Source organism: Camelus dromedarius, chromosome 2 (assembly GCF_036321535.1).
Source record: "Camelus dromedarius isolate mCamDro1 chromosome 2, mCamDro1.pat, whole genome shotgun sequence".
NCBI lineage: Eukaryota > Metazoa > Chordata > Mammalia > Artiodactyla > Camelidae > Camelus > Camelus dromedarius.
This window is the reverse complement of record NC_087437.1, coordinates 96,156,656-96,169,926: the sequence shown is the minus strand read 5'-3', so window position 1 is coordinate 96,169,926 and position 13,271 is coordinate 96,156,656. Positions and strand designations below refer to the sequence as shown.

Sequence of the window (13,271 nt, the reverse complement as noted above, 5' to 3'; positions counted from 1 at the left end):
GGAAAGGCTTACCAAGATGACATCTGAGAAAAAACTGGAAAGTTACAAGGGAAAGAACAATGCTGCTATCTGAGGAAAAGTCATTCCAGGAAATGAGAACAGTGAGTGGAGTCCTGAAATGTTTTATTGAAAGGAAGAGGAGTGTGACTGAAGCAGAGGGAACAACAAAAACAATATGAAGTCAGGTGAGGCGGTGAGGGCCAGTGTTCTGTAGGACCTTTAAGCTTCTGCAAGGACATGGCTCTTTACTGTGAATGGGAAACCACTGAAGGTGTGTGCCTGCCTGTGTGTGTGTGTGCACATGTTTAGGGCAGAGGAACAACAGGATTTTCCTTATGTTTTTTATAAAAAAGAAGTCATTCTAGCTGTCATGCTGAGATAGACTGTGCTTCTCTGTGGAATTATGGAAACCACACAGGAAATTGTAGGAGTAATATCAGGCATAGGCACTAGAGAATCAGTGGAAGCAATGAGAACGGTTGAATTCTGGGCATAGTTTGAAGGCAGAGCCCACATGATTTGTTAGTGACATTAATAAAGGCTCTAAAGCAAGGAAGCCAAAGATTACTCCCAAGTTCTGGCCAACTTGTAGTAATTGAGATGAGGAACACCAGAGAGGAAGCATATTTGGTTGAGGAAGGTCTAGAGCTCGGTTCTGATGTGTGAACTTTCAGTTGCTTTCTAGACATCAAAGCTGAACTCTCCAGTATGAATTTAGTTAGCTGAGTCTGGAGTTCACGGAAGCAGAGATCCAGGCTGGAGATACTTGATTTCTTTGTGCCTTCTTTTTCCTATCTAAAAAAAGGGCATAATAATGGCATATATATCATTGGACTGTTGTGTGCCTGACAAAAGCAAATCCTCAGTAGGCCAGTAAGAGACTCTTTAGCGAATTGATTTAGTTGAAATGAATCAACAGAGAAATGAATAATAAATTTAATTTAAGTAAACATATTTGATTACATACTTTTATTTTTTTCCACAGCCATTCTTAATCTCATCTTTTTTTCCGATTTGTTTATTTCAACGTGCGTGCAATGTTCTTTCTTCTTAGAATATACAAACTCCAAGGATATTACTTAATTATGTAGCCATATAATTTCAGGTTAAATTAAATAGTCATCAGAATTTTAGCTAGCATAAGCAGATGCCATTTGGGCCATTTTAAAAATTAAGCTGCTCTGATGGAGAATAAAAATCAATGACAAGATATGTTGTTTTGGAAGCAAATATAATCATTTTTCCCTCCTGGCAGTCTTAAGTCCAATAACTCAAATGAAATAATTAATTTGCATTTATAATAATACATACTGAAGGAAGTCAGTATTGAATATAAAGGAAACACCAAACTCATTGGTGGATTATTCAACCAACAGATCTCTCAATATTGGATTAGCTTTTCATTTTGGGAGAAGTGTTTCAGTTGCAACTTTATTCTCCCAGATAGAGATCTTGTTCCCTTCAGTGATTAGTAATTTATAATCTAACAAGAGGACATACATGAGAACTGGGAATGCTGGGAAATGCTGAGCAGATGCTCAGGAGGTTTTCATTGTCAGTTCAGTAGAGGACCATGTCAATTTGCTCATAAAAGAGAGTACGAAGCTTCTTAAGAAAGTCTTTAAAAGGAGCTACTTAGCATTCCTTACAGAAACTATCTTTTGTACACAAGAATTTATGCTTTTCCCTTTTAAATTTCACAAACAATATTATGAGAAACAAATGTGCCATTACTAAGCTGGTATGGGAAATAATTACCTATGTTGTATATAGTATTCTGTCTTAGTGATAAAAATAAGTATATTATACATGATATTTGATCTTTGTGAGCAAATAATGTAATTGCTGATACTTTAAGGATCAAGAGCATGCCAAAAAAAAAAAAATGAGAAGAAAATAATCCAAAAGAATGTTAGAATGTTTAGAAAATTTCAAAATCAACAAAGTAATTTCAGGACTAGTGTAATAGTATAAATTGTACAACAGAACTAGTATAATACTTAAGGAAATATGAAAGAAGGGACTGTGATTTCACAATTGAAGACATTCAAAATGTAAAAGGGTCATGTTCTGAAGAGCTAATAGAAGGAAAATGAGAAATTGGCTGAGTATTGGAACTTTTAATTTTTTCATACCTGATACATAATGTAAAGAGCTTTTATGAAAAATTATCTATCCCACTGCATCTTGAATGTTCATGATGCATTGTCTACTCCAGCACCATGAAGCATATTCTATCTAAACTGTGAACGTTGGTTATTGCTTATTAAAATTAATACACTGGAAGATTATAATATATTAGTTGTAACTCATTAGCTAACTCATGAAACGAACAGCCAGAATTGGTTGTCAGGCAGAATGTTAATTGCATTTAATAAATGTTAGCTCAACCCTTTGACTATTGCTAAATGTGCCACATACTTGGGCAAGGGCAGTCGCATGCTGCGGCATATGATACGGCATACGATTCTTAATTTCCCGAGGGCAACATTTCCTATGGAGATTGGCAGGGCAGCTTTCATCCTCTCAGGGCCTTTTATTAACACAGCGGCTAGAATTTTGAGTCATTTTGTGTCATGGTATTTCTACTTTGGCAAGGTGGCAGTGGACAATGGATTAAAGATGGAGAAACCATGAACTTCCCTTCACACCTGGAACATTAGCTTCAATGTGCAATTGAAAACACTTTCCATGCATAAGAGTTGGATAAAACCAGTAGATTTTATTTCAAAGACACTGTGATCAAAGGATAGCAAAGAGATCAGTGATGTGCATTGTGGATATAAATAACTGACCTTCCCCACCTCCCGCCCAAATTTATTTTGCATGGGTGATACCTTTAGGAGGGCAAGAGTTTTTCTTCATCTTGAATTAAAACCTGTATTTTTCGTTACATCTTAGTCCATTCTAAACATTATTCAAAATTTTTAGATCTTCCACCACCACCAGATCCCCCTCCAGGTCAGGGTTTAAGGCAGCAAATAGGCCCGAGCCAGCATGCTGGTAACGTGGAAAACTCAACAGAGAGAAAAGGAAGCTCTCTGGAGAGACAACAAGCATCCAACTTAGAAGACACAAAGAGCTCACTGGATTGTCCAGCTAAAACGTCCCTAGAGTGGCAGCGACAAACCCAGGAATGGATAAACTGCACAGAACGCCAGGAAGACACACGGAAAGCCCTCCACAAACAAGGTGTTGGACCAGGTGTGTTCTGCACAGTCCCAAGAATGTGTGGACTTTTACCATTTTTTTTTCTACCAGGTATTTTAGAAGTGCCGCTTGCTTAAGGGCGCCTGAAATGCATCTGCCTGGAATGACTCATTGAAGTCAGAATTCCGCCTCAGAGCTCCCGGCACATCCCTTAAGGCAGAATCCAGTGGGGGCTGTCCCTCGAGCTAACCTCTGCATGGGGTCTTTGAGCCCAGGAGACCTCCAGGCTTCATCTGTGGTGCTCAGGAGGCCATTTGATTTTTCTTTTTTGCCTTTTAATGTTTATACTGAGTACTTTTAAGACCATTAAATTGCATCTTTAGTATCAGTTGAATCTCTGCCTTCAACCAATTTAGTCATTGTTGACTGAAGTAACTAGTCATTTTGAGAGAACTCACTTCAGTCAAATGGCTAAATTAACGGGAATAAAATTTCAAGTAAGTACGCAATCACAGAATGCTCACGTTAAAAAAGGTTAAACTGGGCCTGCACTTGCTCCAACTGGTTAAATTTAGTTGATTGTTAACACTTCAATGGGAAATGTTTTTGTTTATAAATCAAGCTTTCTGGAAACGTCACAAAATCAATTTCATGGCTTGTGGTTGGATTTTTTTGTAGGGGGGATGTTGAGCTGGTTATAGGAATGTATTTTCTGGAACATCTCTTCTTATGTTAGGATTCACTGCATATTAAAACATACACACACATATACACACACACACACACACACACACACAGACATACACACATAAAAAAAGAACATTGGAAGAGTTTTCTTACCCATTATTTATTCACTTGGGCTCAGTCTTTTCAGATATGTCCTCTACTCATGCATTCTCAATAATTATATTTCATCACAACTTGTTTATTAAGGTTTTAGAAAATATTACTAGGAAAGGGCTGAAAGATGATAATATTAGTATCCAGATATAGTGAAACATTTAGGAAGCTTACATCATTAAGGCTGCAAGAGAAAAATCATGAGATTTTTGTCCTTAAAGACTATCTAAGAAGAGAAATACTAAATTCAGTTAGCATTTTTTCAGTCATCTAATCACAGTAATAATAACCTGTACCTAGAAAAAAAAAAAAGCAGAATAGTGTGGAGAGGGAGAGAAGGGAAAAAAGAAAGAAGGAAAGAAAAAGCAAGCAAAAACAAAAAGAAAGAAAGAAAAAAATTAATTCCAAGTATTAAGTAATGCACATCGTGAATTGTTTGTAGAGAGATGGTTCATAAAAAGAATATTGACACTATAAAAATGAGTGAGTTTTTCTTTTAAGGAAATACACAGCCTTTCAAATAATATATTTCTATTCCAAGAAACAATAGAAATTTAAGAAGCTTATATTATTAACTAATATATAGTTCTTTACACTGATTGAGAAAATGTTGCCATAATTTAAACAAAAAACCATTTTCTTTCCATCTTAATGGAAAAATTAAATTGCAGCCTCATTGAACTCCAGAAATTATTCTCAAAAGTGCTTTTGTTAAACAACAGGGTTGATTCATTGTATGCAGATCTCTTTTATAATGAATTTAAATCTTGCATAGGATATATAGTATCATATACTCGTCCCAAGATCTCTTTTAATTTAATCATGCTTCAGTTCCTCTCGTAGGAAATGTTGCTTGCACATGGAAATTCCTTTAATATCCAGGCCTTATTAAGCATCTTATTTTTAATTTTACTAAAGAGTGAGATAATAAAATTGCCCGCCTTGAGCTTAATATTCAGATTTAGAGTTAAGTTTGTTTTGCTTCCCTGTTGCTGTTCAACTCAGCCCTTTGTGTTTCTTTTCTCAGAGGAGACCTTGGTGCCCTACAGCAAGCCCAGTTTCCCATCTCCAGGGGGTCACAGCTCATCAGGAACGGCTTCTTCTAAGGGATCCACTGGCCCCAGGAAAGCCGAGCCCTTGAGGGGAAGCCACCAGCGCAATGCCAGCGACCTTCTTGACATAGGATATATGGGTTCAAATAGTCAAGGACAGTTTACAGGTGAATTATGTAAGTGCTTTAGGATGTTTAACAGGCTAATGTCATTCAGAAAGAATACTGGGTTAATAAGTAAGGGAGGAAAAAGTTTTCCTCCACCCTCTTACTATTTCTGACTGGGTCTGAAAACCAAACTGACAAAGACAGATTAGCAGGGAAAAAGCATACAAAGTGTGCTGAATTTTAACATATACATGGAAGCCTTCACAAGAGAATGAAGACTCAAGGAAGTGACTGGGGCAGGAAGTTTTTCTATCCTTTTAGACAAAGAAGCAGTAAATGTGTAAAGATTTTATAAGACAAAGGGGTTTGAGCTATGGGTAGTAAATGGTGAAGTAACTAAGAAGATAAGGGTTAGTTTAAGGAGGTTTGTGTGTACAGATTTCTCAGCCGCAAAATCCCCATATCTGGTGACAAGAATGTCTTGCCTCCTTAGATACAGGGAGGGTACCTGTCACATAGGAGTTTTATGGCCTGTTTCAGGGAAGAAGGATGAGGTGGGGGAGGTCAGGGTGACCTTTCTGCTTCTGCTGTTTTTTCAGACTCTCCCACCTTAAGAGATTCAATATGCCAAGGTACTGTATTTTGGGGTGGCTTGTCCTGAACCCCATCAATAACATTGCCACAATAAACACATTTCAGAATTGTGGAAAGCTTGCTTTACTATGAGAAAAAAATAAATTATGATTTTGAGCAGGTTTGGTCATAACAGAGACCATTGCCATTTACATCAATCAGATAAATATTTCTTCTGTTTCAAGTTTGAAATATTCAATATAAAAATTGCATAATTTAGGCAATTAATTTAGGAAATTAATCTTAATATAAGTTAATTAAACATAGTTCACTCTGTAGTTTTCTTTGCCTTTTTAACTGAGCAAAGTAAAGAAATGCAGGCCCCTTGGTAGTTTGAAGAACCTCCTTAGGAATTCCTCATTCCCTCTTGCCCTTCATTTATTTATTGTTTTAAATTTAGACAGTCAACCTTAAAAAGTTAATCTTTAATTGCAGTTAATTTGTAATACTTTGATTATAAAAACATATAAATACATTTCTCTTTTCGAACAGAAAACTGGCATTGCTATGTGGTATAACTAATCTGCTTTCCAAATATCAAATACTAGATAATAGAGAAAGGTAGGATCACACAGTATGTCACACACAGTAAAATGTGTTGAACTCTTTGTGTTAATTTCATCATGAACGTTTGCAACTTCACTATCCAATGGCAGAATTATACTTGCTGAATATTTTCAACGGCTCCTTTGAATTCGGTTTATCTGAAGGAATAAACTTAAGTTCTAATCTTCTCAACCTTTACTGGTTATGTGAAATGAGAAAGTAAACTACCTTCCTAATCTATTTCCTTATCTAAAAAAATTGTGTAATTTACGCTCACATCTCACACTAGGAGATGCCATGAGATAATGAAAAGTAAAAGAGCTTTCAAAACTAAATTCCTTTATTAATGGCAGTTATCATGATTGTTGTCTATTACTAATCCAATTGAATTAAGATACATTTATAATTTTTAATTTGATTCAGGACCCCTCAGATTTTTTTTTAACTGTTGGAGGAGTTACAGTCTCGTAAGAAGCACAAAAATAGTCTACTTGTATTCTAAATCTCTAAATTTTACAATGTTTCTTCTTCTTTCCCTTTCCATAAGTAAAATTTCTTAAATTCGCAACCTCACACAATCCAAGAGGTGACCTTCTTTTGGTATCTGTTTGCTTTGCTTTTTGTTACGCTGATCAGGATAAAGAATACTTAATGCAAACTTATTTCTGATTTTTTTTCATCTCTTTATAGAGTAACTGAGAGGAGACGTGCAAAGCTGCTCTGAAGGACCATCAGGTCTGAACTCATGGAAGTGATGACACGAACAGTGCAATGAACAATTTCTTTATTTATGTACTATTAAAAGAACTGTAAATGCAATGTAAAGACACACAGCCACACACACCCCACAGATATTTTACTTGTGTTCTCTTAAGTACACCACCCACCTTAACTCTTTCTTGTCAGGAGTATATAAAAAAAGAAAGAAAACAAAGCTCGCCCTCCAGGAAGAAAAGGATTTTCCTCTGTATATAATTTCTTTTGTGCATTGCTATGCAAGCTCACTCTTTTTAGCTCTGTTCATATTATTGTCTGTTCTTATTGGTCTGTTGTACTATATGTGAATTAATAGGCTGTGGTGCCATATATTAACTTTTAATTGTGTAACTTTTATGTTTAAATTTTGCACTGCAATTTTATTTGGTGATAAGCACAAATCTCTACTCCTCGTGACATGAAGAAAAAGACTGAATGTGAAGGGAGTTTCCGTACTGTAAGCTAGGTTGGAGAATGCTGGTTGTAACCAATCACATTAGAGAGTTTTCAGTTGGGGTGTAGAAATAGGAAGATACAAAGGAACAGTGGCGTTGGCGAAGTCTTCTTTGAACATCAAGAACTGAGTCAATAAAAAAAAAGCAAAAAGGTGGCTTTTACTATTGACAGAAGCAGGAGTCAAAAGAAGGAAGTTGAAGTCTTAAGACTGAAGAGGCATTAAGATACACAGGTAGCAAAGATGTACTAAACTTGCTAAAAATAAAAAAAGGAAATTAAAGTTATATTTAGAATCAACTTTGCCTGTCATTGTAATTGACCCATCTGATAATTACAACAAGCAAATGGAAATTAAGGTGTTTTCACAAGAGCTGTATCTATATTACAGTTTTTTTAAAAAGCATTTTCTGAATTACCATAACTAATCTCTCCAGCTCATTAAGTCAGGATATAATATAAAGTTCCCCAAGGAAACAAACAAAATGAACTCTGGAATATCTAGCAAATAGTTAAAGGGGCAATTTATTATTAGGACATACTCGGGCTGCTTGCAAATGCAAAAACTCTATTGCAATATCTTCTTTCATCTTCTATTAAATGTACAGTAACACACTAGAGGACAGAGCTGCATCACTGAAATTCACGACTTTTTAAATACAATGCAGTTGATACACAATTTTGTGTTTTATTTGATTAAAAAGTGAAGTTCATGCCACCAAATGTATAGCCAAATTGTTAAGTGCTTAAAAAGCAGTGCTCAGAGTATGTTCAGTTCACAGTAAGTAGATTTATTGGATTAAGTATTTTATGGTACATCCTCAGAAATTGGCTACCAACTAAAATATGTTTGACCCATTTTGAATGAGTAAATCGAAAAGAAAAATTTTAAAGGAGAAAAATGCATGTTTATACACTTTTTAAATAAAACCAAACCTCGTAAGTGGACATTAATAACAGTGTCCTGCCTCATTTGTTTTCACGACTTTGAGAACAAGAAGTTCCCAAACATCAGTCATGTATCGTCCAAATGGCTGTGACTTTGAAACAGATGTTGGCTACTGTACATGTAGTCAGTCAGTCAAGCAGAAGGCAGTTTTCCTGAAATGCCCACGTGTGACATGTTTCCATGTGCTGCCTATACCGTTGTAAATTCTATTTCTAGTTATACTTCCTCATGTTTTTCCTGTGATGTGTTCAGTAGTTGGTACTCTGGAGAATATTCAATGTAATGACTAGGATCAATTCCAAAATATGGGACGAGTTTGAATGACCATTCAAACTCTGTGCATTATTGGCTCAGCCGCCAATTGTGGGTCATTCTGTTCAAGCAAAGAGAGGGCATAATCAAATGTTTCCATCTTTTTTATTCCCTGAGACTGCATCAGCACAGGCGAGAGTAGAGGGACATACTGGTCTTTATGGGCCCCAGAGTCTTGGTCCCATGGAGTTCATTTGTTCACAGAAGAGAAGGAATTCTGAGACACACTTATTAAACCCTTTATCAACTTTCTACCATCAGTGTCTGAATTTTAATGCAGTTGGATTTCTCTGGGACAAAGAGACTGGGAAGATGAGAAGTTTCTGTGAAGAATGAATACATACTTATTCACAACTGTAGGATGTGAGGAATTTAATTTTTCATTTATGCAATTCCCTACTTCACCTCTTTCTTTTAAAAGCAAACAAAGTTTTGCTCATTTTTGTTCCCTCTTTAAAACCCAATTCTGCCTAAAACTTTTAATTCATTACACATATTACACATAAACTTTTACCCCTGGTAACTGGCACGTATATGTGACTAATAAACCAAGACTTCAGAAACAGAGTATATGGATGAGGTGACTTCTGGAGTAATGCAGGGCATAACATCATTCCTTCTTGATTGTCTTCAGTGCATAAAAAATTAACTGTTTTGGTTAGATTATGTGAGGCTTTATGGTTCCTTGGAATGTTGTTTTAGAATAGTTCACATTTCTTGTTAAATCTCATTTTAAAGAAATTGGTCAGTGTAATCTCACACCCCAAATAGCCTCCTCACATAGATGTAAAGCAAGATAAAATGCTGTGGCCATCCAAATGAATTCAGGAACACTATCAAAAATCAAAAGCCTTTGTCAACTTGCTGTATGTTAAAAAAACTTCTAATAAGTCAGAATGTCATGAGAACTACCATGATTTTATTCATTTCAAAGCCAATTAAATGAATGTGATTGGAAATTCACAGTTCTTAACAGAGGCCTGCAGAAGCTGTCAGAAAGAAGTTTGGGTAGGAGAAATTGTACTCTCATCTCGCACTCACAGGCAAAACCGCTGTGGGGTCACACCCTGCACAAGCACAGCTCCGTTCTCAACACGCAAGGTCTGCACTGGGGAAATGGGTGAATCACTGCCCCAACTCAGGTACGCCTCTGTGTACACAGGCAGAGTCACTGCGCCCCATCTCCAAATCTTGTCTATGCCATATTTCAGTTAAGGAGGGATAGTACCGGGGGCATGGGAACAATTGATTTCTTCACAAGATTTGAATCCAGTTCAGTGGAGAGTATAGAAAAATGGAGACCAACATTTAAGATATCCAGTAACCAAATGGCAGTAAAAACATTGCAAGTTGACTTTCTCTGGGTAATAAAACATTAAATGGTGTTCTATGTTACAGTCTAACGCTCTGGGTATTTAAATACATCTTCAATGAGATCTGAGTTGTAAGTTTCTATGAGTTTGATAGAACACTTCCAAATTGCTATTCAACAAAGTTATGTGATTGTCTATTGACAACATAATTATAGTACCAATGAGCTCTAAACTGTGGTTTTTATCTTCTCCACTGGAAAGTAATTGTGTGTCAGTATTAAAGATATGCAGAACCATAACATTCACTAATTTGTTCATCTGTTTCTGTATGTTGTATTTATAGAATTACATGACAAGAATTGGTATAAAGCAACATGTCTTTCCACATAATCTTAGAGGTGAAGTTACTTTTATTTTGCTTCTCTATAATACGTATTTCAAATGAAGCACCATACTCTTTTTTTAATGAAGTTCAATTTACTAATTTTTCTTATCTCATAATTTTCAAAAGCATTTATTGTGACTTTAAAGTGTTGCAAGATAAGGGATTTTGTGGCCGTGGGTAGACTTTTTTATACTTTGTTTTATAGATGGATTTTTTTTTTAACTGTAGTTTGTTTAAGTCACCGAACAGCGTCCAAAATCTTAATGTGTTTCATTTGATGTTGTTAGATCAGAAAAGACATTGGCATAACATTGGTTAATAGTATTGTCAAAGAATTGTGTATTGTGTACTCACTGGGAAAAAAATAAAATATATTCACATTTCAAATTTGTAAAAAAGCCATTTATGTAAAACAGACCTGCTTATAGACAAATCAAAAACAGAACATTTTGTCACTTTTAGAAGTCTGCGTTAATAGTTTGTGACCAAATGCACAATTTCATTTTCTCATTCAGTTATGAGTTGGGCAGTGATTAATAGAAATTGGTGTTGACTTATAGTAGTGACTAAGAGTCACTGAAGAAGAATGTTAAAAGCATTTGAAATCATAAGATCTCACTCCATAGGTCACACTACTTTACAGATCTGATTTTCCCCACTCGATAAAGACCTTCAGACAGATAGAATACAAACGTCTTGTCTACAAAATTACTTAGTAAATTATTTTTAAGTATAATTTAGTGTGAGTTTTGGAGGAAAATGGATATTTCTTAATTGCTTTAGAATAATTCATGATAATTTTTTTAAGATGATGGATGTTGGAAAGTTATCTTAGGGAGTGGATAGAGAAGATAAAAATCTCTATTGTTCTCGATAAATAATACTTCATTCTTTTTCACTAAGTACAATTACAGGATCAGATTCTCTCTAAAATAAAAATAATTTTCGTGTTCTTTAAATTAATAATCATAGTAACAGGAAAAACAAAAAGAGAGAACTGTTTAACTCTGAAATAATTTGTTTAAAAAATATTTTTAAAAACACATGGTAAGTGAACAATACATTTCAGAGTTTCATTTAACGTAGATCAACAATAAAAAACAAAATAGGATTAAAATAGTTACAAATAGTGTTGCATTAATATAATACAATGGTAATACATAATATATATGGTTAAAGACAAAATACATCAGTTACTAGTATGATAAATGGTAGAAGATTTATAAAACAAACATTGCTTTATCAAGTATGAATATACTGTGGAAGTACAAACTTATCAGAAAAGTTTATTAAAATAATACACTGTTCTTCCTTAATTATTATACATGAGCTAGAGAAAAGATATATCAATGTTGCAAGAAAGCATTTAAACAACAAATAATATTTAATGTCCTCAATTTGAGAAAAGGTATTTTATCTCGTCCAAAGAAGAGAGCAGCAGAATTCATGCTAAATTTCACTTCACAGCAGAGATGTGAAATAAAACGGCAATAACAGAAAACCAACTCGTTCAAATTGCAAAGAAAAGGCACGTGGAAAGATGTGCTGGGAGGGGAGGGGACGCCCTCACCAAAAGGTTTCAAGGACTCTTTCAGCGCCATGAACTGAGCACAGTTTGGGTTTTAGCCTTCACCCTCAGCAGGAACTTTCTTCAGGCCCAGGGAAGGAATCTGGTACATTAGAGTGTTGCAAAGCTATCAAGAATCCCAGAGACAGATACAAGACACTTGTATGACTGTGTGTTTAATTCATAAAGAACTATGAAGGTGACTTGCTTTACATCTTCTAGTCAACTCATTTTCTCCTTGCAGCTGTCAAGCTACGAGAGATATATATATTCAGTTAGCTTTGTAATTCATCAAGGAAAGAGACTTTTGTTTTATAATTCAAGTGCAATGACCTTGGGCTCTGGTCAACGTCCAATTTGCGGCCCCTGTAACTGCCGTTAGAGCTTAGCACCATAGCACCCTTTGCCTATAAAATGCCTTGGTGGACACAGCTAGGTAGTAGACAACATTCTTTGGTTAATTTTTTAAAAATGCTTTTCTAGACAATATTTATGAATAATTTATTCCTGACGAACTGGTTTTGTTTTTTTTGTGGTGGTTTATTTATTCATTCCTTTTGCAAGCAATCATTGAGGTATTATGGTAAGAATTAAATATTCAGAATAGTTAAAGTAGAAATAGCATGTGCCTTCATAAATAGGTCATTATTTTCTGTGAAGTCTGGCCCTGATCTCTAGAAAAATATCTTTTTGATGAATGCTTTGAGCTATGGGAAAAGAGGCACTCACCAAGGCTTTCCAAAAAGTTTGCAAGCAATAAAATCTGTATTAGCTTCATTAACTTACCCTTCACCCCATCGCATTATCCAATCCAATGGAATTTTAATAGGTATTTAAAAAGTAAAGAAGAAGAAAAAGGTGATAAATGAGTGAAAACTCTGTGGTTGATAGCACAGAGATTTCTTTACTCCTTGACTTCTTTTTGAATCTGTTCAAATTGTATATGACAGAAAACCCTTAGTGCTACATGAACCCACATTGACAAACTGTCTCCTCGAAATTGTTCTACCTCGTTCTGTCCTTAGGCTCTACATTAGTGGCCCTGGAGGCATGCATGCCATGCTGAGCTGTCTTTTTTTAAAGTCAACATTAAGTCATGAGAAAGACAAGTGAATCCTGGGTATTCTGTGGAGATGATGGAGGAAAAATATCCAGTAAGAAACTACATGTAGCCTCCCCATTTTTGATAGAATCTCAAGTACTTAACT

At 35.3% G+C, this 13,271-nt stretch overlaps 1 protein-coding gene across 2 annotated transcripts in view; it reads left to right on the top strand.

Moving 5' to 3' along the window:
* The window catches only part of ROBO2 (roundabout guidance receptor 2), a 1,150,857-nt gene extending 1,139,974 nt beyond the window's left edge, over positions 1-10,883 (top strand). Inside the window, exons 27-29 of one of the 2 annotated variants that reach the window (XM_064496444.1) lie at positions 2,932-3,204; positions 5,018-5,209; positions 7,019-10,883. In XM_064496444.1, coding sequence (XP_064352514.1) covers positions 2,932-3,204; positions 5,018-5,209; positions 7,019-7,023 — 470 coding nt within the window. In that variant the 3' untranslated portion in view covers positions 7,024-10,883. Of the gene's footprint in view, positions 1-2,931; positions 3,205-5,017; positions 5,219-7,018 lie in introns of both variants that reach the window. The other variant, XM_064496453.1, reaches the window with a different exon arrangement.
* The last annotated feature ends 2,388 nt before the right edge of the window (positions 10,884-13,271 follow it).